Below are 23,588 nucleotides of genomic sequence, written 5' to 3' on the forward strand. Positions count from 1 at the left end.
GTATAACTGAATTTGATCATTTAGTAGCAAAGTCCTCTAAGCTTATAGCAATCAGAATTCTTATTTTTGAAGAGATTTTCAACTTCTAGTTCTAAGTAATCATAATAAGGTATTTCCAAACCACAGGCTGCTTTGAAATGGAGCCACCTGCATGATTGTAACAGTCCCATTATTTTGAATGAATGAGAAGTGAATGAATGAATGAAAATGCCATTTGAAAAAGCTTTTTTAATGGTTGTAACTAGAGCTTAAGAAGCAAGATATTGCAACCCCCAATAAAAACCTCAACCACGGTGCATTGCCCACTGTGCTGAGTTAATGTAAAGCTTAAGTAACTTGAGCCTGATGCCAGATTCCCAATACAGGAGGGTACTAAAGTTGTCTGTCATAAAGCAATTAATTAAAAATGTAGATTATAAGTATATAAAACAAAAAAGCATACACACAGTTGGGCCTTGAAGAATGCTTCTGTGCAAACTTGTAGCAGGGTTGTATGAGTGATTGATTAAATTTGGAGTCAAATGATTAGAGCATCTCTTGAGTTGAATGGATTTGTTCAGAAATATCACAACCTTTCTCAACTGGTTCTTCACTTTATATCATTAAGCTTTATCAACACTCCATCCACACCAAATACCTGCAGGCACATACAATCTCTAATGCCCTCTCTAACCAGTACTTAGCTTTGAAGTGTTCTTCAGAGGCTCCCTACAATGCTGAAGGGTCTTCTCTGTGCATACTATGTATCACAGGTCTAAATGCCTTTCAGCTCCTTTTCCCTGTTTGAGGGCTATGATTTTTCCATAATCTACTTTTTCATAATCTACTTTCTCTCTGTCTCTTTCTCAGATGTAGATATTACCTGACTAGAATGTAAAATTCTTTAGTAGTCTTTGATATACAGTGAATGGTCATATGTTTCCACATCTATTTTGTACACCAAACATCTATTTTGTTAATGCATGAAACATCTTAACAATTAATTAATTAATAGGTTTTTACAGGTTTTGCAGATGAGCATGCTAATAAGATGTTTTATTTTAATTGATGCTGTGTGTGTATGTGGTGCTTTCAGGTCATCCTCCGTAGCAAGCGAGGCGTTAGTTACATGGGTGATGTGGTAGTTGATGATGTAGAGTTTATTGACTGTGCACCTCCAGTCTTCTCGGGTTTCCCCTGCATGAAGTATGAGTTTGCATGTGCTAATGGACTCTGTATTCCTGATGGCAATCTATGTGACTTTATCGACCACTGTGGGGATGGCTCGGATGAAAACCACTACATCTGCAGTAAGATATTACACTTATATATCTGTTTGAAAACATAGAAAACTTCACCAAATGTTAATTTGGGTGTGCTGATCAGTTTTAAGCAGGAAAGGTTATGCTTAAGAAAACAAATGATAAAATAAATGAGTTAAAATAACACTCTTCAGTGCCCCATGTGCCTAAAATATCACTCATTGCAAAAATTATTATTTATTTTTATGTATTTTACCTTCCTATTAGGAAAAAAGTGATTCCTCACAAGTCTGAATAGTGTGTCCTTGAATAATTTAAAGTATAAATTTTAATATAAGTAAAAAATTGTATTACACTCTGAGGCAAAAAAAAATGGGCCAAGGTTCTTTTGTCATAAAAGTTTTGAGGGACATTCAAAGTTAGGGCGCTCCTCATGTTGACAGCCTGTGTATCATCTGTGGGCCATCAAACGGAATGAATCAACACTGACCCATCTGTAAAAGGCTGTCTTTAAGTTAAGTTAACCCCAATCACTTGGTTATGTGAAAAAATCTAAAGCACACTTTACTCATTTGTTAATTTTTTTATTAATTGCTAAATTAAAAATACAAAATTTCATTCAATTTTTTTGCTTGGCAATTTTATCCCAAGAGTATAGTCTTTTAAACCTAAAAACAATTATTAGTAATGGACCTTTAGACCCAGTTACACCTTGCATGTAAAACCAGTATGTGTTTCTGTGTCTGTGTGTTTGCTTGTTCATGTCTGTTTTTTCCAGAGGGCTTTCATGGCCACTGTAACTTTGAATTTGACCTTTGCTCCTGGCGCCAACTGGAGAGTGACAATTCCGATTGGCTAATTAAAGCAGGAAGAACACCCTCTGGGGGAACAGGCCCATCGACTGACCACACTCTGCGCAACTCGTTAGGTCACTACCTGTACAAGGAGAACTCTTTGTCCAAATCATCTGGAGACATGGCTCGAATCTCCAGCCCAGTGTTCAGCCAGAGCAGCAGAGAATGCAAGGTCAGATATCATTGGTAATGTCTAGTGTGGAATTAAGTGTAATTTTCCCCCAAAGCAACTCAACCACCACCTGACCTCCTAACTGTAGCACAGTAGATCACTTACAGAAGGGACAATATTTTGGAATAAAGCAACTATAGGTGAGGTCAAAGGCTATGGAATGGATTGATAGATGAATGGATAGATGGGTCACTGGGCGATTAAAAGGTTGTATGAAGTAATTGGGTGAAATGGTGCTAAGTTGGAAAAACAGAGGTTCCAAAATAAGTGTCTGTGACAGTGTCTGTGAAACTCCAATAAGGTATTAAACCTGGTTGCCCTTTACTATTATCAGCTCTCATTCTGTCATAATCTCATAATCATTCTGTCAGGGAGCAACAGAGAGAGAGAGAGAGAGAGATTTACATTCAAAGAAAGAGAGGAAGAGAGAATATGTGAATATGTTAGTGTGTGAACAATGAAAGAAAGGCTTTATCGTGTTATATACTGCCTGTTCAAGCTTGTTTGTGTCTGTGTGAATGCTTGTGAATCATTTCTGTCAAATCATTTCAGAGGATTCTCTTTCATTTTAAGAGGCAGTCATGCAGGAATCAATCAACTATTCATTCTTGGTATGCCTGTGGAAGAAAGAAAGGGACAAAGAGACAGGAAGATATAGATGATTGGCCACCTGGAAGAGATCTGTTGTCCAGCCTCAGATGCACCTACAATACTAATCAATTGCACTCTGCCATCCTGACAGGGAGCCAATTAGAAAGAGAGAGAGAGAGAGAGAGAGAGAGAGAGAGAGAGATTGTGTGTGCTGGTGTAAGCATATTTTCTGTTTGGGATTTTGTCTGTAAAGTTCATTTTTATTTTGTTTTCTATCATTGTGTCTTGAGCAGTGTAGCAGTTATTGAACATGTATGTAGCTAATGAGTCAATCATTGCAATCATTATAACTATATTTATTAAAGCTTCTGTCAATATGGTTTAAAATATTCTTAATATTTGTCTTTTAATTAACCAGGAGTAGAGATAAAAAAAGTCACCAAAAAAAAATTAAGTATAGGCACAACTTACAAAAACTAGGTTTCCACCTGATGGCAAGTCACATAGTGACATAGTGACATCGTCTCCACAACTTAAACACATTTATAATGCTAGTGCTAGAGAAAAGAGCACTGAAATGAGAGAAATGATTTTGTATTATTGTGTCAAAAATCTTTATGAAAGTACTTACTTCAAAAATAAATTACAATTAAAAATGTGATTTCTAGCTAGTCTAGAAAGCTATATTAAATAAGCACACAATAGTGCAGAAGCAGACTTGTAACCACTTCTGGTTTAAAACTGACAGCAACATTTCACCATCTCAGCTAGAGAAATGCTACTGCAAGCTACACACATGAGAACATTTCGTGATGTGGACTGTGCTAGACCCTTCTCCACCACGATTATTCTCATAGCTTCCAGTGCCAAGTCAGTACACATTCAATGAGCTGTGTTCCAAACGCAGTAGTACTGTAATATTATTCACTACTAGTACGGGTTTGGGAGACATTCCGTGTATTCACTACCCTGAGGATCTAATTATTTGCTGCCATTACGGTGCATCACCAAGCAGTCACAGCATCTGCTTTTCAGAAAAGCTTGGTCAAATTGTCTACTCTTTAAAATTGCCACTGTGTAACTGTGTAACATGCTGTGGGATCAAAAACAGCACGGAAAACATAGAATAAAGTAGACACCTAGTGTTAGCTAGATAGCTAAAAATATAAACTCTGGGTGAAGGGAAAAGGGTTACTCGTTTCTAATCTCTTCTGCTTCTTACTGCACAATGACTATAGAGGCTTTCCCTAAAGCTACGCACACCTCCAAGGCCAATTACAGTAAGCTAGCTCAATAGCTCTAGCCAGCTAGCTTAAAAAAAGGTGTAAGGAACTAAACTATTATATATGATTGCTAAAAGAATGGCTGAAATAGAAAGTCAACAATACACAAGAACACACCAAGTAAAACCCGATATCTGCTGTACAGCTATTGTTATCTCTTTAGCTAAAACCACTTCACAACTGGGTAATACAACTTCCCACCAAGCAGAGAACAAAAAACTCCATCACTATTGAATCTGTTTTCCTCTTATTAATTATATTGAAGCCTTTCACTCTCTTAGTTTCTTCCTCTCTCTCTCTCTCTCAATCAGGTGGCCTGATTGTTTTGCTAGTTATTTCAGATTGTTTGATATACAGGGTAATTTGGCTGTGATCTGAGAAAGGTGTTCGAGGTTTAACTGTGAATGATCTCAAAGAGGAAAAGTCCAGACCAGTGATTGCATAGTCTACTGTGCTGTTACCAAGAGCTGAGCTGTAGGTGTACCTTCCATTGACGATGCACAGACCCAGACTCTGACAGAGCTGCAACAGCTGCTTTCCATGGCAGTTACTTTATCAGAGTTGTGTCTGGGGGGATGCAAAGGAAACGTCATGCCATGATGCAATGGTCACCATGTGTATCTGTGAAATCAGATTCTACAGCAGTTCTAGAGTTTAAATCACCCAGAATCAGCATATTTCCCTGGGCCTGGAAATGGATGATTTCTTTTTCCATGCTGGGAAAGGTTTCTTCTTGAAAGTAGTGGAACTCGAGAGGGGAAATATAAATGGCACACAGGAAGATAGGCTGTAATGTTGATATCAGGCCTTTGTTGATTTTCAGCCATAGGTGATATTGTTCTCTTTTAATTAATTCTATGGATAGTGCAGATTTAATCCAGATTAGCATCCCTTCTGAGTCTCTGCCCTCTGTGACTGTTTTGAGTTTGAATGATGGTAACACTATCTCTCTGTATCCTGAGGGACAACCATTGGACTCATCACCTCTACACCATGTTTCCTGTAAGATGATGACATCTAATTCTTGAATTTCTCTCATAAAATAACAATTTCCACTCTTTAGGCTGAAAACCTGAGGAGCTCAGACTTTGAATGTTCCACATTGAAATGCAAAAGGATTTCATCTCAAAACTAGTAAGATAATCTCATAACCAGAACAAGGGTTTGTTTGCCATTCTGAGAAAAAAGAAAGACACAAAGAGCAAAAACAATGCAACAATGAATAGTTAGTTGTAGAAGTTATCCAAGGAATGGGGTAAACAGGAATTTAAAACATCCTTTACACAATTTCTTTTTTCTTTTGTAAGGGTCTTGTGGGGTTTTTTTTTTGTTCAGCTCTTTCCACTGTCTGCTAGTAAGCATGAGCAGATGATGCTCAGCATGTGTTGGATGTCCTGAAGTTCAGTATTGGCTCAGTTTACTCCTCCATTGAGATCCTGGGCGTAACTCAGCCTACTTGGCTGCAGAGGGGTCTGCTGTGGAAGGAGATCCAGTGCTGGGGGGTATTCTGCAGGTGCTGTGGGTCTTGTGCACCATGTTCTTGTATAAATGAACGTGATCATTCAAACAGTTAGTGTCCAGCTCTGGGTGGTGGGCCAGGTGGATAGAGGGCAGTAGGGCACAGTGTCTTTAGATGCTGATGTTTATTTTGTAGATTGAGGAAATCTTTCCTTTGGAGTAGAGTTGAGAAAATGATTTTAAAGCTGGGAAAAGTGTGTCTTGCATTCTTCAGAACAGCTTTCACTGAGTCGATCACCCTGTCTTGCTGGTTCTGCAGGTCATTGGTACCCGTGTGGATTATGATGTGGCTGGGCCGACCGAGCTGTGACTCCGTCAGAAGCTCCAGGACTTTCTCAGTGTTGGGACACCAGAGTTTAACAGCTCAATGTCAGGGAAAAGTTTCTATATATCAATGAATTTGATATATAGAAAGCTCTAGTCTCACAGAGCTTCAAATCTCACAGCACTGCTGCTCTCTCTCCTCCTGTAGCTCTCTGAGCTGTTGGGCCAGCTCTAGTATGGACTGTTTCTCTGTCCTACTGTAGCTGTAGTCTCAGTGCTGTCAGTTCACTCAGATATCCTTCTCTCACTGGAGCTCTCTCAACTGCTGCGTGAGGCCGTGTAATTCCTGTGTTATGTGTTCTGCGTGCTGCTGGAGTTCAGTACATGCACATGTGTGAGGGTGCACAGTCTGCTGTTTGAGCACAGTTTCTCTGAGCACTTCCAGCCTTGTGAAGTGCTCCTGGAGCAGAGCTATAGATGTGTGTGACAGGGGGGCATGGTCCTGAGAGCTGGGCTTAGAACCTGTGGACTCTGTTCACTTAACAGATTCTCATTTAGTAATACTTTCTCTTGCTTCATAATTTCACGTATGACGCTGTAATCAGCCTGGAAGGCCTCCAGGTTTCCCTGGACAGTGACGGGGCCATTTTATATATGTTGAATCTCTGATTTTCACTTTCCATCCGTCCATCCGTCAGGGACAGTTGATGATTACGGCTTTATCCCAGGTGTTGGGGTTGTCGGAAAAGAAAATGAGGTTAATGACTTCTCCAGTTTTATACATATCTGTGAACAGTGTTTCTGGACTGTACTTAAGCAGCTTCTGTTTGAAGAGTTTTTTGCAGATTCATTTTTCATGTCAGGGGTACTGCATGGGCACACAGTCTGTGTGGAGTGGGGGGATTATTTGAATAGAGCAGTGGGGTGACTGCAGCTGCTCCTCTGATTGGTTCATCATCTTGAGGTCATTTGAATTGATAGTTTACAGTCCTGGCTAGGAATGGCTTTAGTTTTTTAGCATTTGGACATGTTTAAGATGATCAAAATAGTCACTTATCTGTTCCTTTCTTTAAAAAAAAAAAAGTACAGTTTGTACAGATTGTCCAGTACAGTTTTGATTTTACTCACTGCTTCTTCACTGTTAATTAATGGATCTTGTCTTGTTTTCAGTTTACCTCCAATTTTTCTGCTTAGCCTCTGCTGCTGTACTGCTGCAGTCTGATCCTCTGCACTGAATAATCACATTTTAAACAAAAAAAATTACGTTTTCTGTTTTTTTTGCGTCAAAGCCTGCTCTGTATGTGATATTCTACTGATCTTTTCTGCACTGTTTTGTTTTGTTTTGCACTGTTTGCACTAGGCTGCACACGATGCACTTTATGTGGCTAGGACAACTTAGTCTAGTCCTCAGCTCTGTGTTTGTATCTCTATGTTGTGTGAGGTGACGATGTTGTTTTTATGTAGCGCCTAGGTTCTGGAGAAACGTTGTCTCATTTCACTGTGTACTGCATCAGCTATATATAGTTGAAATGACAATAAAAGCCTCTTGACTTGACTTGACTTGATCTTGTTGATGATCTGACCTAACTCATATCTCAAAACAGCAAACAAAGAAGAAATTCTAGATCATTCTCTCATGCAGACTCTCTCTCTCCCAGCTCCAGTTAGATGTATGTATGCATAAAAGGTTTCCCAGCACCTTGTAAGGTAAAACGTTGCAATACAGGACATTGTTAAGATCATCTTAAGGTTTGGTGATACTGATTTTGCTACTAGGATATTGTTTTCACCTGAGGCTCTATTAAACTATATGGCCAAAAGTCAGGTGGACACCTATACAGTCAGGTCCATAAATATTGGGACAGTGACACAGTTTAGGGAATTTTGCCTCTGTACACCACCACAGTGGATTTGAAATGAAGCAGTCAAGATGTGACTGAAGCGTAGACTTTCAGCTTTAACTCAAGGGGTTTAACAAAAATATTGCATTAAACGTTTAGGAATTACAGTCATTTTTTACAGAGTTCCTCCATTTTCACAGGCTCAAAAGTAATGGGACAAACTAATATAATCATAAATATTAGGATTATTTTTATTACTTGGAGGTAAATCCTTTGCAGTCAATGACTACCTGAAGTCTGGACCCCATGGACATCACCAAATGCTGAGTTTCCTCCCTTGAGATGATTTGCCAGGTCTTTACTGCAGCCATCTTCAGTTGCTGCTTGTTTGTGGGTCATTCTGCCTTCAGATTTGTCTTCAGTAAGTGAAAAGCAGCTCAGTTGGGTTGAGGTCAGGTGACTGACTCGGCTATTTAAGAACATTTAATTTCCAAGCTCTTGGGCTGCTTTCACAGTATGTTTTGGGTTGTTATCCATCTGTACTGTGAAGCGCTGTCCTATCAGTTTTGCAGCATTTGACTGAATCTGAGCAGAAAGTATAGCTCTGTACACTTCAGAATTCATCCTGCTACTTCTATCAACAGTCACATTATCAATAAACCCCAGTGACCCAGTTCCATTGGCAGCCAAACATGCCCATGCCATAACACTGCCTCCACATGTTTGACGGATGATGTGGTATGCTTTGGATCATGAGCACTTCCTTTCCTTCTCCATACTTTTCTCTTCCCATCATTCTGGTACAAGTTAATCTTGCATCAGAACTGGTCAGGCTTTTTTTAGAGGTTTTTTAGCAAAGTCTAATCTGGCCTTTGTGTTCTTGAGTGTTACCAGCGGTTTGCATCTTGAGGTAAACCGTCTGTATTTACATTCATGAAGGTGGCTCTTGATTGTAGACTTTGACAATGATAGGCCTACCTCCTCCAGAGTGTTCCTGACTTGGCTAGATATTGTGAAGGGGTTGTTCTTCAATAAGAAAATAATTCTGCAATCATCCACTTTAGTTGTTTTCTGTGGTCTCCCAGGCCTTTTGGTGTTGCTGAGCTCGCCAGTGCATTCCTTCTTTTTAAGAATGTACCAAATTGTTGATTTGGCCCTCCTAAAGTTTCTGCTATCTCTCTGATAGGTCTGTTTTGGTTTTTGAGCCTAATGATGGCCTCCTTCACTTGCATCAACACCTCTTTGGACGGCATATCGAGAGTTCCCATGAACAGCTACCAAATGCAAATTCAACACTTGGAATCAGCTCCAGACCTTTTATCTCCTTAATTTATCACGATATAAGGAGGAAACAGGCCCCAGCTGGCCATGAAACTGCTTATCAGTCAATTGTCCCATTACTTTTGAGCCTGTGCAAATGGAGGAACTCTGTAAAAAATGGCTGTAATTCCTAAACGGTTAATGCAATATTTCTGTTAAACCCCTTGAATTAAAGCTGAAAGTCTATGCTTCAGTCACATCTTTACTGCTTCATTTCAAATCCACTTTCGTGGTGTACAGAGCCAAAATTCCCAAAACTGTGTCACTGTCCGAATATTTATGGACCTGACTGTATGTGCTTCTTGAACATCCCATTCCAGATTTATTCCTCCTTTGCTGTTATGATAACCTTCAGTCTTCTGGGAAGGCTTTCCACTTGATTTTGGAGCGTGACTGTGGGGATTTGCCCATTCAGCCACAAGAGCATTAGTGAGGTCAGGCACTGAGGTCAGGTGAGGTGAATGCAGTCAGCATTCCAGTTCATCCCAAGGTGTTCAGTGGGGTAGAGGTCAGGGATCTGTGCAGGCCACTTGAGTTTTTCCACATCAACCGCAAAACATAGACCTCAATTTGTGCACAGGGGCACTGTCATGCTGGAACAAATTTGGGCCACTTAGTTCCAGTGAAGTGAAATTGTAATGCTACAGCATACAAATATATTCTAGACAATTGTGTGCTTCCCACTTTGTGGCATCAGTTTGGGGAAATCCCACATATGGGTGTGATGGTCAGGTGTCCACATACTTTTGGCCATATAGTGTATGTCAGTATGTCAACTGGAAATTAACAGCTTATGTGGAATGCATCACATCATTTTTTTTTCTTTGGAAGACTTCTTTATATTCTTTATAAATCTGAAAAGAAATGGGGCCAAAACAGAGTAAACATAAATAAAAAGTATGATCCTGGGGTAAATATGATACTATGTCACACTAATACCTCTAAAAAGCAGTTTATAGAATTTTCTATGAGCATCTTTCTTTGTTGTAGATGGTGTTTTACCTGCATATGTCTGGTGAGGGCGCTGGCACTCTGAGTGTGTATATGGTCACAAAGTCCTCGCTCTCCCTCCTCCTCAACCTCACCGGGTATCAGGGCAACTACTGGATCAGACAGGAAGTACCCCTTTTCTCCAAAGAGCACTTCCAAGTCATGTTTGAGGGCAAGATGGGTCAAAATGGAAGGGGATATATCAGCATCGATGACATCACTTTCTCGCCAGGCTGTCTCTTTAACCATGATCCCAAGACAAACCTCCCAGACTCTCCGCCCACTGGTATGCTTTTATTCTGTCAGCTGACTTTTTGTTTTATCTTATTTTGTATTGTGTTAGTTCAGGAAGTGCTGCTTTCTTCTGCTCTGTTTACTCAAATGGCATGCACTGTGGACTGGAAACCTTCTTGGTCCATATCAATTCAAAGTAAAAACTCATTTGAAATTCAGCCGATAGCATTATAAGCACTTCAATTCCCCTGCCATTACTCAGTCAAATCTATGGCTCTCATGCATTATTGCTTTTTTCCTCAATATTTTCCCCTAACACCACTGCAATATTTAATTCCCTCCTCTTGAGGTGTCTGTAGTTCCATATTCCTCATATCATTTCTTCATTTTCTAACGTGCTTTTCATAACCTTATCACAGGCACTATTAAAGCAGCTCCAAATGGTTAAGGCAGTCGAAACATGAATTCTTATTTTATCACAATCTTATTCCATACAGCACTCTCAGTCACACTGCCTTTCCTTTTCTCTTCCCCTCCCCGGGGTTGGCCTGTTTTCTCTCACTGCATTAAGCACTGATAGGTTGTCTGTAGTGAGTTTCGCGCTGGAGAAGCATCTCAATTGGTTCTCTGCCAAGACACAAGGTAATAGCAAAGAAACACAGCCATCTATATCCAAGTCTAGCCATTAGCTTTCAAAGTGTCATGTATACTGGGGTGAAGGAAATAAAAGAAAGAAAGCATTGGTAGTTGAAAATTTAGTTATGATTATAGATTAGTCCATGTTTATTTTTTGAGAATCACGAAGCAGACATTAGCTTTTTGGTGTTTGCAGCTTGCAGAGATTTGGTGTTTGTCCATTGATTCCGCTGGACGATTCATTTCTCTTTAAGTGTGTTTTTTAAGTGTGTTTAGGAGGTCTGTGTCAAAGTCTGTCTTGCCTAAATTGCTGTACAGCTAGGCTTTCTATGTGAAAAGCAAAGGGGCCCTTGAGCATCCTTTCTTTTATTTACACGTTGACTCTTCTGAGACAGAGGCAGAATGAGTGAGAGTGCAACAGAAGGGAAGTAAGACGTTCTAATCTATAGTTGGTTTTCACATTGATTGACAAGACCGCAGAGTGTGAGAAATGGGAACAAATGTTCCTGAGGTACAAAAAGCTTAGTGTGTGCATGTGTGTGTGTGTGTGTGTCTTTCAACAGTATTAGTGTGTAACTCTGTGACTTGTCTGTGTGTGGTCTCCCTGAAAACAAAGACCCTGCTAAGACTGTCTGTCTGATCCTTCTCAAGCAGTGTGTCTCTGCATAAATGTGTGCGGATTGCTAGCATGGTCTCTTAAGAGTTTCCCTGTGCCATATAATTTTAAAAGAAAATATTAAACCTGGCCTGTGGCAGATTTAACAACTTTCTTATAGCTTCATTTGGATGAAATTCTACAAAGTCATCTTCGCTTGATGTGATAATTTTATATACACAAATACCTTTAAGTACAGCAATATCAGGTCAATGTTGCGCTTTAAACCCTATTTGCTTGACAAGCTGATAAGTATGTAAGGTTTAACAATGTCCCAATACGTTTACAGATTTGTTTAATTAATTTTGTTTAATGGAATGAAGGGAAAAGTCCATATATACATATATTTTCATATTTTCCTATACTCACAGGATGTCATTCATTCATTCATTCATTCACTCATGCTTTGATGTACAGTAACAATCCATGTTGTTTTGTTTAGCAGCAATTAATCATCAGAAAATACCATTCCAACCAAATCTCCCCATGTTTATCACATTATATTTCAAAATAAAGCCTACACTATCCATGTTCATCATGTTATTAAGTATAAATAGCCCAGCACCCTGACATACAGGCGTCATGTAGCACTTTGAATATAAGCAAAGTCTTATTATGATTATGATATTGCACTTCTGCATGACTACACACATACTTTTCATTTTAATAATTTTCCATTAAATTGATTAGTGTTTGCATGTTTCTTCCAAATGCTATTCATTCTTCATGATCTTTTGTGTAAAAAGAAAAAGATAAAATACTCTTAATTCTTTCCGTTGTGATCAACATTATTATTTTTTTTTAAAGTAGTATACTTGGAGTGTGTCAGAGTCCAGCTCTAAGTCGTTAAGCATTTCTTCATTGGTTGTCATTTTTCTGGTTTGCTGCAAATTATGTTATTACCAAAACATCTTTCAGAACATTAATTACTTTCAGATATGTGTGATTTGGTAAAGACTATTAGCTCCAAAGAACGCAGTGTGGACTGTGGTTTTGTGACATACACTAAGACTATGGCCATAACTAGCTATGAAGACATTGAGGTCCAGTCCTTCGTACTTTCACACGGTTTTGTTTACGTCTCACGTCGCCTATTTCCAGCCATTAAATTCAATATAGAAACAGTGATGTCCTGATAATGTGGTGGCACAGTGTAGTCTACTATGTGGAAAAACTTGCATTCAACAAAGATGATTGGTCTCAACTGACCTCAGAGCAGCTGAGGAGGTCTGTCAAATACAAACTTAAATCTTTTTAGTTGTGGTAGCTCAGTGGTTAAGCAGTTGGGCTACTGATTGGAAGGTCATGAGTTCAAACCCCAGCCCTGCCAGGCTGCCAGTGTTGGGCCCTTGAGCAAGGCCCTTAACCTTTAACTGCTCAGATGTATAAATGAGATAAATGTAAGTTGATCTGGATAAGGGCATCTGCCAAAATCCATACATGTAAATTTAGACTACTCGAAATGTTGTTAGCCGCTTGGTAGTTGCAGGAACATTAGCTTATCAAGTTAGGCTATAAGCTCTATAGCTGTGTATAAATAAACACTTAATGTTAAGTTTAATTTCAAGTTGTTGCTTTGTGTACCTTCACTGATTATTAAAATACTATGAGCATGACAAATTTCATTAACGATTTATTTATCTCAATAAAATTTAACAGTCTACCTGGACAAAAGAATTTGACTGAATAAAATTAAACTAAATTAAATAAAATATTTAATTGAATCATATTAAATATTATTATAGACTAAAATATTTAACTCAATAAAATGACACGGGTTTGGACCAAACTGGACCAAAACATTTAATAAAATTAAACTGTTCTACTGCAGTCAGAGCAATTTATGGAAGAATGGAAGGATAATGGAGATTAGAAATGAGCAATTGATGTAATACACATACGGTATTGTGATATACATCATGAGACGTTTCTGCAATGTGAATGTCACTAAAATTTTGATCCTGGTTAAGGCCCTGAGTCATACAAAGTTAGCCAAAGAATTAAGTGACTATACAATACTCATATTTGTTTAAGGTAGGGTGATAAATTAGATGTATAAATGTGTAAAGGAAAGACTAACTGCTCTCTATAATTATATCTTATTTATACAGGAACCTCTTATTCAACTGTACTTTTTTTAATAATTTATCAAAAACATGAAAAATTTTACTCAGTTGATGCTTAGGATTAATAAGCAATTTTAATTTGCCATTTTAAATTAATATTGTATTTAAAATTGATAAATCAACAAACAATAAATCAATATTTTTATCTGAATAATGAATACTAAGATGAAATAAATTTTTTCCTATTTAATTTGCTGTTTGCAGGCTGCTTGCTTATTTTTTTATTTTTTATTATTATTATTATTATTTTTCAAATATTGAATTTAAATGGTAGTGCATATGCTCAACAATGAGTGTGAAATATTTTCATGTCTTAATGACTCTACACTGGATATTGACTGGATTACTAAAGTCCTCCATGTGTAGGCATCTCTACCAGTTTCAGTCACAGTAATAAGATGCCATGATGACAAGTTTCACTGGTGGATTCAGAATTTTGAACTCTACACTACACCTGATTTGAAGCACACATCTGTAGTCGGGGTGCATAAGCCCATGTGGATTTGATCAGCATCACATCTCACATCAGATTCAGGCTCAGGGTTTTAATTATGCTCACATCGTTCCGGAGTCACTGGAGAGATTCCCTGATGAGAGATATGATTCACACAACCTACCGTGCTTCTGCTCAGCTCTGTCCCAGAAAAAACTTTCAGTTATCTGATGACAGTGTGTGATTTTGTGTGTGTGTGGATATGTGTAGATTTGATCTTGCACATAGCTGAACATGCACAGTGATGTTCAGATTTGTGTTTTTAGCTTTGTTAGTGATTACATGGGGGAAAAAATCCTTGTTCTAGGAGTAAGCATTGTAGAGAAAATAAAGAAGGATGACTGGAATGGTGTAAAAAGAGGTGCTCTATGGCCTTGAGCTCTCCACAGGAAGAAAAGTTTAGAGAATTTATTCACTCTTTTCATCACTCATTACAGAAACCTCCCCCCTTCCTCATGCCTCATCACCCATTTAATACCGAAATTCCCACAAGCAGAGTGCACACAATGTGCTTTTCTCCCATTTCTACACACTGTGTTACACAATATATAATTTGATACTTGTTTTTATATCATACTTTATTTGTGTGTGTTTGTCCTCAGACTTTTGCCAATTAGGTTTACTTCGGTGTGATAAAGGTGACTATTACAAACCAGAGCAACTATGTGATTTTATTGACAACTGTGGAGACAACAGCGATGAGAAGAACTGTGGGACTTCCTGCTCATTCGAAGATGGACGCTGTGGATGGAAGAGCTCTCATGCAGACAATTTTGATTTAATCCTGGGCACTGGCTCCGCCCAGAGCATCAGACCACCATATGATCACACTCTGATGAATGAGAAAGGTAGGAAGATAACTTTTTTCCTGAGTTTTTTACATATACGTATAATACACATATCTGAGCTGTTAGAGCATTTACATAGGCTGCATTTACACTGTGGGCCTTGATGCACAATTTTGATGTTTTCACACTGATCTGTTTTTTTGTCGTGCTTGTTTACGTACACCTAAGGCCTGACACATATCCTATGTTTACATCTATCATCTGCCAAAATTTGATAGGCTGAAAATAGGATATATGTTGGTCCACATATGCGAAATTGTAGCCTACTGGTGCTAGTTTATAGGCTACAGTGTATGAGTAAAAGTGAGTAAAAGTAGATATTTAGCCCAAAGCAAATGTTTGATAGCATTACAGTAAATTAAAGATGCTGACTGGAAATAGGCCTGAGTAAGATGTAAAATATAGAAATGAGTTAACATAAAGCTAAATATGTCTGCTGGCTCAGAATAGACCAACGCTAAAACTCACCAACATCTGTCTCTGACTGTTGTTTCCACTGTATCCTTGCTCGGCCATGGCTTTAGACAGTGTGGTTTCACTAGCTACCCTGCAGTTTGGATTTTTTTGGTTGTGATCTTTCACAGATTGATTAGATCATTTTTCACCTGGACTCCACTGACTACCCTCCAAGATTCATGTGTTCATGTGTCGATGAGTCATGTGTCAAAATGCCAAATGCTAAATTTTAGCCTATCATCACATAATAATAATGTTATGGATGTGAGCATATTCATGTAGATGTGAGTCAAATGACCAGATATCAGATATGTTTTGGGTTTATAGCCTTATTTGAACATGTCCCATGTCAGATGTCCAGAATTGCATTCCATGCTATTTACAGTTATTCAACAATATTCAATCTGTGTCAGAAGTCAGCCAAAAAAAGTGGGATTGGTTGGCAGTGTAACTACATACATGATCTGGAGTGACTAAAGTGAGATATTTTTCCAAAACCTCCATGATTTAACTCATGTTATTATACTTATCCCTGGTCAACTTGGTCGTGATGTTACAATGGCTTTAATTATGCATTGCATATGACTGTATCTCATCAGCATGCACAAAACATTGTTCGTTCTGTCAATTAAATAGCATTGGAATGTAATCCAAATGCATTACTGCTGCAATTACTCTGTGGGTATATCCTATTAACCATCGTTACTATCTTGGCACTTGCAATGCTGATATCATAAAAGCCTGTGTTACCCATTACGCCCTCTGCCAAAACACTCTGTTGGTATTTTGATCCACACAATTAATTAAACCATGACCCTAGAACAAAAAAATATGTTTCATCAGATTCTTGCAGGCTGATCTTTAATCATGACCCATCATGAGTTCCTGAGTTCAATAGCTGTGTATAGTAACATTTTCAGTATATGCTCATTTAGACTATGTAGGAGATACACATGGCTTCAGTCCTGAATCTCATTTATTCTCTGTTATCCTACCCCTCTCTTTTTTCTCCTCCACTTCCCAGGCCACTTTGTGTATTTGGCAGCCACTCCAGAAGGTCTAAAGGGGGATAAAGCTCATATGAGAAGTTTTGTATATAAAGAGTCCAGCGCCACCTGCAAACTGGCTTTCTGGTACTATATTTCCCACAAGGCAACAGGAGTCATCCGTCTCTTCTTAAAGGTAAAACACTTAAAACACTTACATGTAAGTTCTTGTAACTTCAGTCAGAATTACGTCCATGTAAAATGTTAATAATGAAGAGGTGTTAGTAGAAGACAACACCTCCATGCATTACGACTATGAGTTTTCAGAAATGGCTTTATGTATTTTAATTGCAGATCACAGGATCTGTGTGTCGAATGCATCTGGGAAGTACACGGTGTCCCAAAAGTCTCCATACGTAGGGGAAATTAACACTTTTTAGCACAGTGTAACTTTATTAACAAAACATCATCTACACGATTGTCATTTCTTCGTAAACACACACAGAGTCATCTCTCCCACTCGTGTTAACACATGTGAACTCGTGTTAACACATCTGGTGTTATACATGGAATTGCGTGTCCATCAGAACCATGAAACAGCTTCCTGATCCAGCCATGAGAATGATTTCAATATGTTCTTCTTTCGTCAAAGGCATTCTCAAAGGCTATCTGAAAAAAAAAAATATATATATATATATATAGCGATATATATATATATATAATATAAACTAAGTATGAAAAATTTTGGAAGACATTTTGCTAAAAGGTTTTAAATTGTCCTATGTATGGAGACTTTTGGGACATCCTGTAGAGCTAAAGGAAGTTAAACAAACTGCTACAGGCATGAAAAATTGTAGGTGACAGTTGATTTAAAAGGAAGAGTGGTGGGTTTTACATGCACGCTGTTCTTCACATGCATTTCGTGCATTGAGAGTACTCACTGGAAATGGCACACACACACACACACACACACACACACATCTGTCTTATTATCCTTTCAGGATATCCCTTATTAATGCAGCTGATTACTGCTATGCCTGCACCAAAAACGCCAACAACAAAAAAAAACTCAGTATCCAAAAGGAAACCTTTTGGATCTTTTAGGGTTTTTTTTTCTTTTCTTTTCTTTTTCGTTCTTTCTTTTTTTTTAAAGAAAAGCAGCAATTTTTATTTAAAAAAAAATTGTCACTGTGTCTTGTGGGGACACAGGGACAGGGACAGTTCTCAGATTAGAAGTTGTGGATTAATTTTGAAAATGTGGATTAATAAAACAGCACATCTCTGAAAGTTGCTCCAACTGTAACACAAATGACAGGTTTATATTAATGCGTATAATTATATTAATACGTATATTAATTAATTGATATTAATTAGTTCTAACACATAACAGCTCATACAGGGACTTGTATGGCAGACAATCCACATAATCAAAGGATAATAATAATAATAATAATAATAATAATAAAAAACAAAGAAACATGTATAATCACCGATATGAGGAAGTTTTCTTTGGTGAAGTGTTAGGAGTTTATTTAACATTTACAGAAGGAATCTTGGGTGTCAGCGCTTAAATAAGTGCTGTTAAAGTTATTAAATAAATAAATGCGAATAAAGTAACAGGCCTAAAATAAATATAAAAGGCTATAGCTAATTTCAGATGAACACATTAAAAAAATATATATTTTGACTAAGATAATTCTGACTTACATTATATGCTTAAACAGACACTCTTACTTTATTTCCACCCTATTTCCTTTCAGCTGAGCTGTTTTGACATTTACTACTCCCTTGATAAACATGCACAGTAGGCCACTATTAATGCAAATATGAATAGGGCTTCTCAGAGAGTACAATAGCAAATATCTATCACGCTTAGATGGCCACATAACTGAGTCATTCATAAATATCCCAACAATGCTTTGAAAATTCCTTGAAATTGTTGAGCACTAAATTGAAAGTAGCTTGAAGATGAAGGAAAGATGAGCTGTCTGGAAATTGTAGTTTGTCAAGCTATAAGCGTCTCATGATTTAAAGCAGAAGAGTATCCACTGTGACTTTTTCTCTGTAGATGACTTGGATTTCTATCATTTGCACTAAGATGATCACACAGCACTCATTGCTACAGTAGTGTGTATGCAGTGCTACACTGTGCACACCATAGACACCTGTCTCAGCAGCTGCATGCCTATTATCTGAGCTTGTTGCTGTCACAAAACAAATCTCTAAGTTTGTTGCATTTACTTCCGTCTTCCTCTAACACCTTTCTATTCTTTAATCTGGTCTTTCCTGATCCCTCTTTTCGTTTTTTTGTTGTCTGTATTGATTAAAGCCTTTTAGAGAGCTTTCTGGTCTAACTGTAAACCTGTACATTTGTCATGTGACCAGTCTGGAATCAATCGACCAATTAGGGATCTTGGAAGGGGCCACACTCATTGTCACATTGCCTCCTGTATGGGGAGGCAGGGGCGTGATCGATAGGCTACCTGTGTGTAACTTATTTCCGTCTACCTGCACTATTTGCTTTGGCATCAAATTCATGCCAATAAAGCACCGCTGAACTAAACTGAACTGAATTATGTGTGTGTGAGTGTTTGAGTATGCGGCTCAGAGCACAGCTGCCTACTCTGCAACAAGTAGTTCTAAGATATAATTACATTGATTTTATTGCACCGCCAACACGTGGCCCACTGGAAAGTCTCCCGGTTCCCCTGATTAGCCACTCCAGCATTGGATAACATGGAACTTCCAGACGTTCCATAACATTACATGTAACTATAGACTCAAGATAAAAATGTGAGATGTGTAATGGTGCTTCTTTAATAAATTAAAATTTGTAATCATTGGCAAATAGGTATTGATATAGTTAATAACAAATAGTTATTAACAGGTATAAGAGCAATAACACATTCAGACCAGGCTGAAAATAATCCAGTTTGCGGTGGTAATGGCCCTCGCATCACACTACCCCGTGTGTATTATTTTTGTATAACAGCATGGTCCATCATTTGTTATTCTTTACTTACAACATTATTATCTACAATAAACATTATGAAGTCTCATAACACATGCAATTATACAGACATTCAATATTGTATTATATATGCTATATGAGACATTATTATTGCATATTTATTACATACTTAATATAGGACATGCTACCACACAAAAGAAGAAACTGATCTCTCTATGTCCAGTTGTCTGTTTTCTTTCTCTGTCTTGGTTTCAGTCAGACACTCTTCTGTTAATCTGAGGATCTTTAAGTAGCTTTGCAGCTCAGTTTGTGCCATCTGTACAGAGGGCTGAGCAATGCCAACTTGCCCATGTGTTTATCTGGTCACCCAAACACCAGAACAGCCTTCTACTACCATCTGGCCCTGCAGTTAAGATGGAAACACTCCCAGACACTGTCTGTGTTTGTGCGTGAGTGTGCATGTGTGTGTGTGTGTGTGTGTGTTTGTGTTTAAATTTCATTGTTTTCATCTTCATGTGACTGGAATAAAATAAGGTGCAGATTACAGAGATGATTATTAATGTATTATTCATTTTTTTGTTTGTCTGTTTACCTTCGGTAGTCAATAGATAATGATGTTTGAATTCAGTAGCTGTAGCCAACAAGCTGCAGAGTTTTGTTTCTCTGAACTGTGTTTGGTTGTGAGCATAATGAAAGTGAGAATTTCGTGTATCCATGAGACAATGGAAGAACCACAGAGATAGTGAAAGAATGATAGTGTGTGTGTGTGTGTGTGTGTGTGTGTGATTTGCTGAAATAAATTTACTCCCTCGGCTCTTGCTTTGCATCAACCCAGTAACTCAGATAATTAGAATAAAAAATATTAGTCGCACGTTCTCATGGAAACAGTAAGGCTATCTCTGTCTTGTTCCTTATTCTATTTCATAGAATATCCATATTCTATTCTATAACTCTTTAGTTTCTAACACCATTGTCATATGATATTAAATGACGTTGATTTGTCAGAGGATATTTTCACAGCAGTTTGAACATGAGTGAAGTTCCTTCATTGGTTTCCTAAGCAAAGTGGGTTCTAAGTGTGTCTGGATCAATGAGAGAATGAGATAGCAGCAAACATAATGAAAACGTATACAAGTAAATAGCGATGAATATATAAAGTGCTGAGGACGAACAAGGTCAAAAATCAAGTATACTATAATTATGGTTCCTGTTATTGTTTTAGACCACTGAACTGTACATTCAAAGGAAGCAAACAAACCCATACACACACAAGCACACACATGCCAAGAAAGGCTGTAATATATTTTCCTAATAATGCATTGGCACAAACACTTACTTGATGCTGTTCAGTCATCCATGCCTAATATTTGATTAAGTCTGCACTTGCGCTGTCTCACTTATAAATCTCTTGAAGGTCTACACTGAGACTGGCTGTTTGTCTGCACTTATGTTTTGCCTCCAGCAATAATGTTTCCCTCTACACTGAGGTAGACTGTGCTCTAGCTTGATGGATTGACTGTATAGTGCCCATAACAGCGCAATTATTTTTTACCCTTTGCTAGGGCCTGTCTCCTGTCCTGTGCTGCAGGATGGATTGGCTTAGAATGCAATGAATGCAATGAGTGCCAAAAACGTAGATTGCCACAAATTTTCAAACATCTTACTATTCCATGCTTCTTTGCATTTTCAAAGATGATGATATTATTAAACACTGCCGTAGCCATGTGAGTAAGAAGTGCTACTTTGTTTACTGCTGATGCTTTTGACGTGTCTCTGTAAACTGATGAGGAACTCGTAGCTGAGAAGACTACCCCAAGTTGACAAGTAAGAATTTCAAGTTGAGGGGGCGTTTTCTTTGGCTTTTCTTTGGAATGTTGCAACCTCGAGTCAAAAGCAGCATTACTATGTCTTACCCCAAGATTAAGCCCATTTTACACCAAATGCTGTAAATGTGCAGTGAAACACCACAGTGCTACTTTACACACCAGTGAAAATCATTGTTGCCTTTTAGCCCCATTTACACCCAAACGAATGAGGTACCTGTTTCATGCTGCAACATTCTGCCACTCTTTTCAGCAGGTCACACACTTGAGTGTAGGCTGCATTCTTGAACAGGATTCGTAAATATGACATGGAAATGGTGTCAGATTAGAATGAACACATGGTGCCACTGTAAATGATTAAATAAAGTCAATCCAGTGAGATTTTCGCAACAATGCTCAGACTGTTATAACCTTCACAAAGTTTGAAGCAAGCGAGTGTGTGTGCAGTTTCCATGGACTGTAGAGATGATAGGCACAATTTAGCAAAAATATTGTATTTTATAGTGTTTCTAGTCAGACAAGAGTGCAACAGTACTGCATGAAATAGAAACAGGGCATCCTTGAAAAATGTTATAGCACTTGTCATTATTGACATTGATTTTTTTTATACCATCCTTGCTGTTAAGACAAGGTTTTAGTGTAGCTGCTGCAGCAATGGCCATCAGCTGTCAAGGTGTTGAGTGAACCTTTTATTTGTTCTTTTCTAAATACGTGTAAATGTGAGGTTTTTATATTTGGCGTATCAATGCAAATTCTGTCATAAATTACATTCCCTGAACAACTATTTGCTCTTATTTTCACCTAGTATGTTTTTATTTACCTAAGCCAAAAATCTTGTAACACAATAGAGAATATTTTTAAAGGTGAAACTTTAAGATTTCATTATGATATTGCATCATTATACAGGTATATAGTCCCAAAACTATGTGCCTTTTAGTGAACCTAGTGACTTTAGTGACTGGGTTATACACACTGACCATCCAACATTATGGGGAACACCTGTACTCCTGTACATTCATACAGTTATCTAATCAGCCAATCACGTGGCAGCAGCGTAATGCATAAAATCATGTAGATAAAGCTCAAGTACTTCTGTTAACGTTCACATCAAACATCAGAATGGGGGAAAATGTGATCTCAGTGACTTTGATGGTGGCATGGTTGTTGGTGCCAGATAGGCTGATTTGAGAAACTGCTGCTCTCCTGGGATTTTCACACACAACAGTCTAATGACCAGGTGACTTTTTTCCAATCTTCAATCTGTCCAGTTTCATTCAGTCTGTGCCCATTGTAGCCTCAGGTTCCTGTTCTGGGCTGACAGGAGTGGAACCTGATGTGGTCTTCCACTGTTGTAGCCAGTCTAGCTCAAGGTTTGATGCGTTCTGCATTCACCATGGTTGTAATGAGTGATTGTTTGAGTTACTGTAGCCTTCCTGGCCAATCTCCACCACCCTCTCTCATTAACAAGATGTTTCCTCCTGCAGAACTGCTGCTCACTGTTCGTTTTTTGTTTTGTACCATTCTGTGTAAACTCTAGAGACTGTCTGAAAATCCCAGGAGATGCCAGTTTCTGAAATACTCAAACTAACCTGTCTGGCACCACAACTATGCCATGGTCAAAGTCACTGAGATCACTTGTTTTATTACGTATGATTTTATCCATTGCACTGCTGCCACCTGATTGGCTGATTAGTTAATTGCATGAACGAGCATGCGTACAGATGTTCCTAATAAAATAGATAGTCAGTGTATATCAGGTACTATATCCTTATACACCTTTTTTGAATTCTACACATTGAAATATATAGTGTCTATGATTCAATATCATTGGGAAATGGTACTACAGTACTTCAGTACTTTAGAAAGAACAGGAAACAAATACGTGAACAAAAGAAATGAAAAAGCATGGTAAACTTCTTTGACACATTTAAGCTTGACCTCCTGGGACAATTATTTTCACCTTTCACTATAGGGCCTTTAAAAGAAACGGTGCAATTCAGCTAGTGAGTGGCAGGTTGTGAGTTATGAACCAGACTAATACTTTTTTCCTTGAGCAAGATCCTTAACCCTCAACTGCTTACGTGCTTAAATTCTGCTTTACTTAAAGTGTCGGATAAAAGCATATGCCAAATTAATAATGCACTACCATAAGGCTCTTAGTAGCATTATGAGAAGGGGTCTGGATTTTATATGTAACAGTCCATTAATTACAATAGCTGTAATGCATTTTGATTACATTGTATTGATATTTAACTCTCCACCTTTCCAAGCTTTAGTATAGTGGTC

General features: G+C 38.1%; 1 protein-coding gene across 1 annotated transcript in view; it reads left to right on the forward strand.

Moving 5' to 3' along the window:
* Window positions 1–23,588, forward strand: part of malrd1 (MAM and LDL receptor class A domain containing 1) — a 60,869-nt gene that overhangs the window by 13,784 nt on the left and 23,497 nt on the right. Inside the window, exons 16-20 of the mRNA XM_026937183.3 lie at window positions 1,076–1,289; window positions 2,020–2,267; window positions 10,075–10,360; window positions 14,821–15,066; window positions 16,547–16,704. Coding sequence (XP_026792984.3) covers window positions 1,076–1,289; window positions 2,020–2,267; window positions 10,075–10,360; window positions 14,821–15,066; window positions 16,547–16,704 — 1,152 coding nt within the window. The remainder of the gene's footprint in view (window positions 1–1,075; window positions 1,290–2,019; window positions 2,268–10,074; window positions 10,361–14,820; window positions 15,067–16,546; window positions 16,705–23,588) is intronic.

The sequence above is a fragment of the Pangasianodon hypophthalmus genome, chromosome 4 (genome assembly GCF_027358585.1).
Source record: "Pangasianodon hypophthalmus isolate fPanHyp1 chromosome 4, fPanHyp1.pri, whole genome shotgun sequence".
Classification (NCBI taxonomy): Eukaryota; Metazoa; Chordata; class Actinopteri; order Siluriformes; family Pangasiidae; genus Pangasianodon; species Pangasianodon hypophthalmus.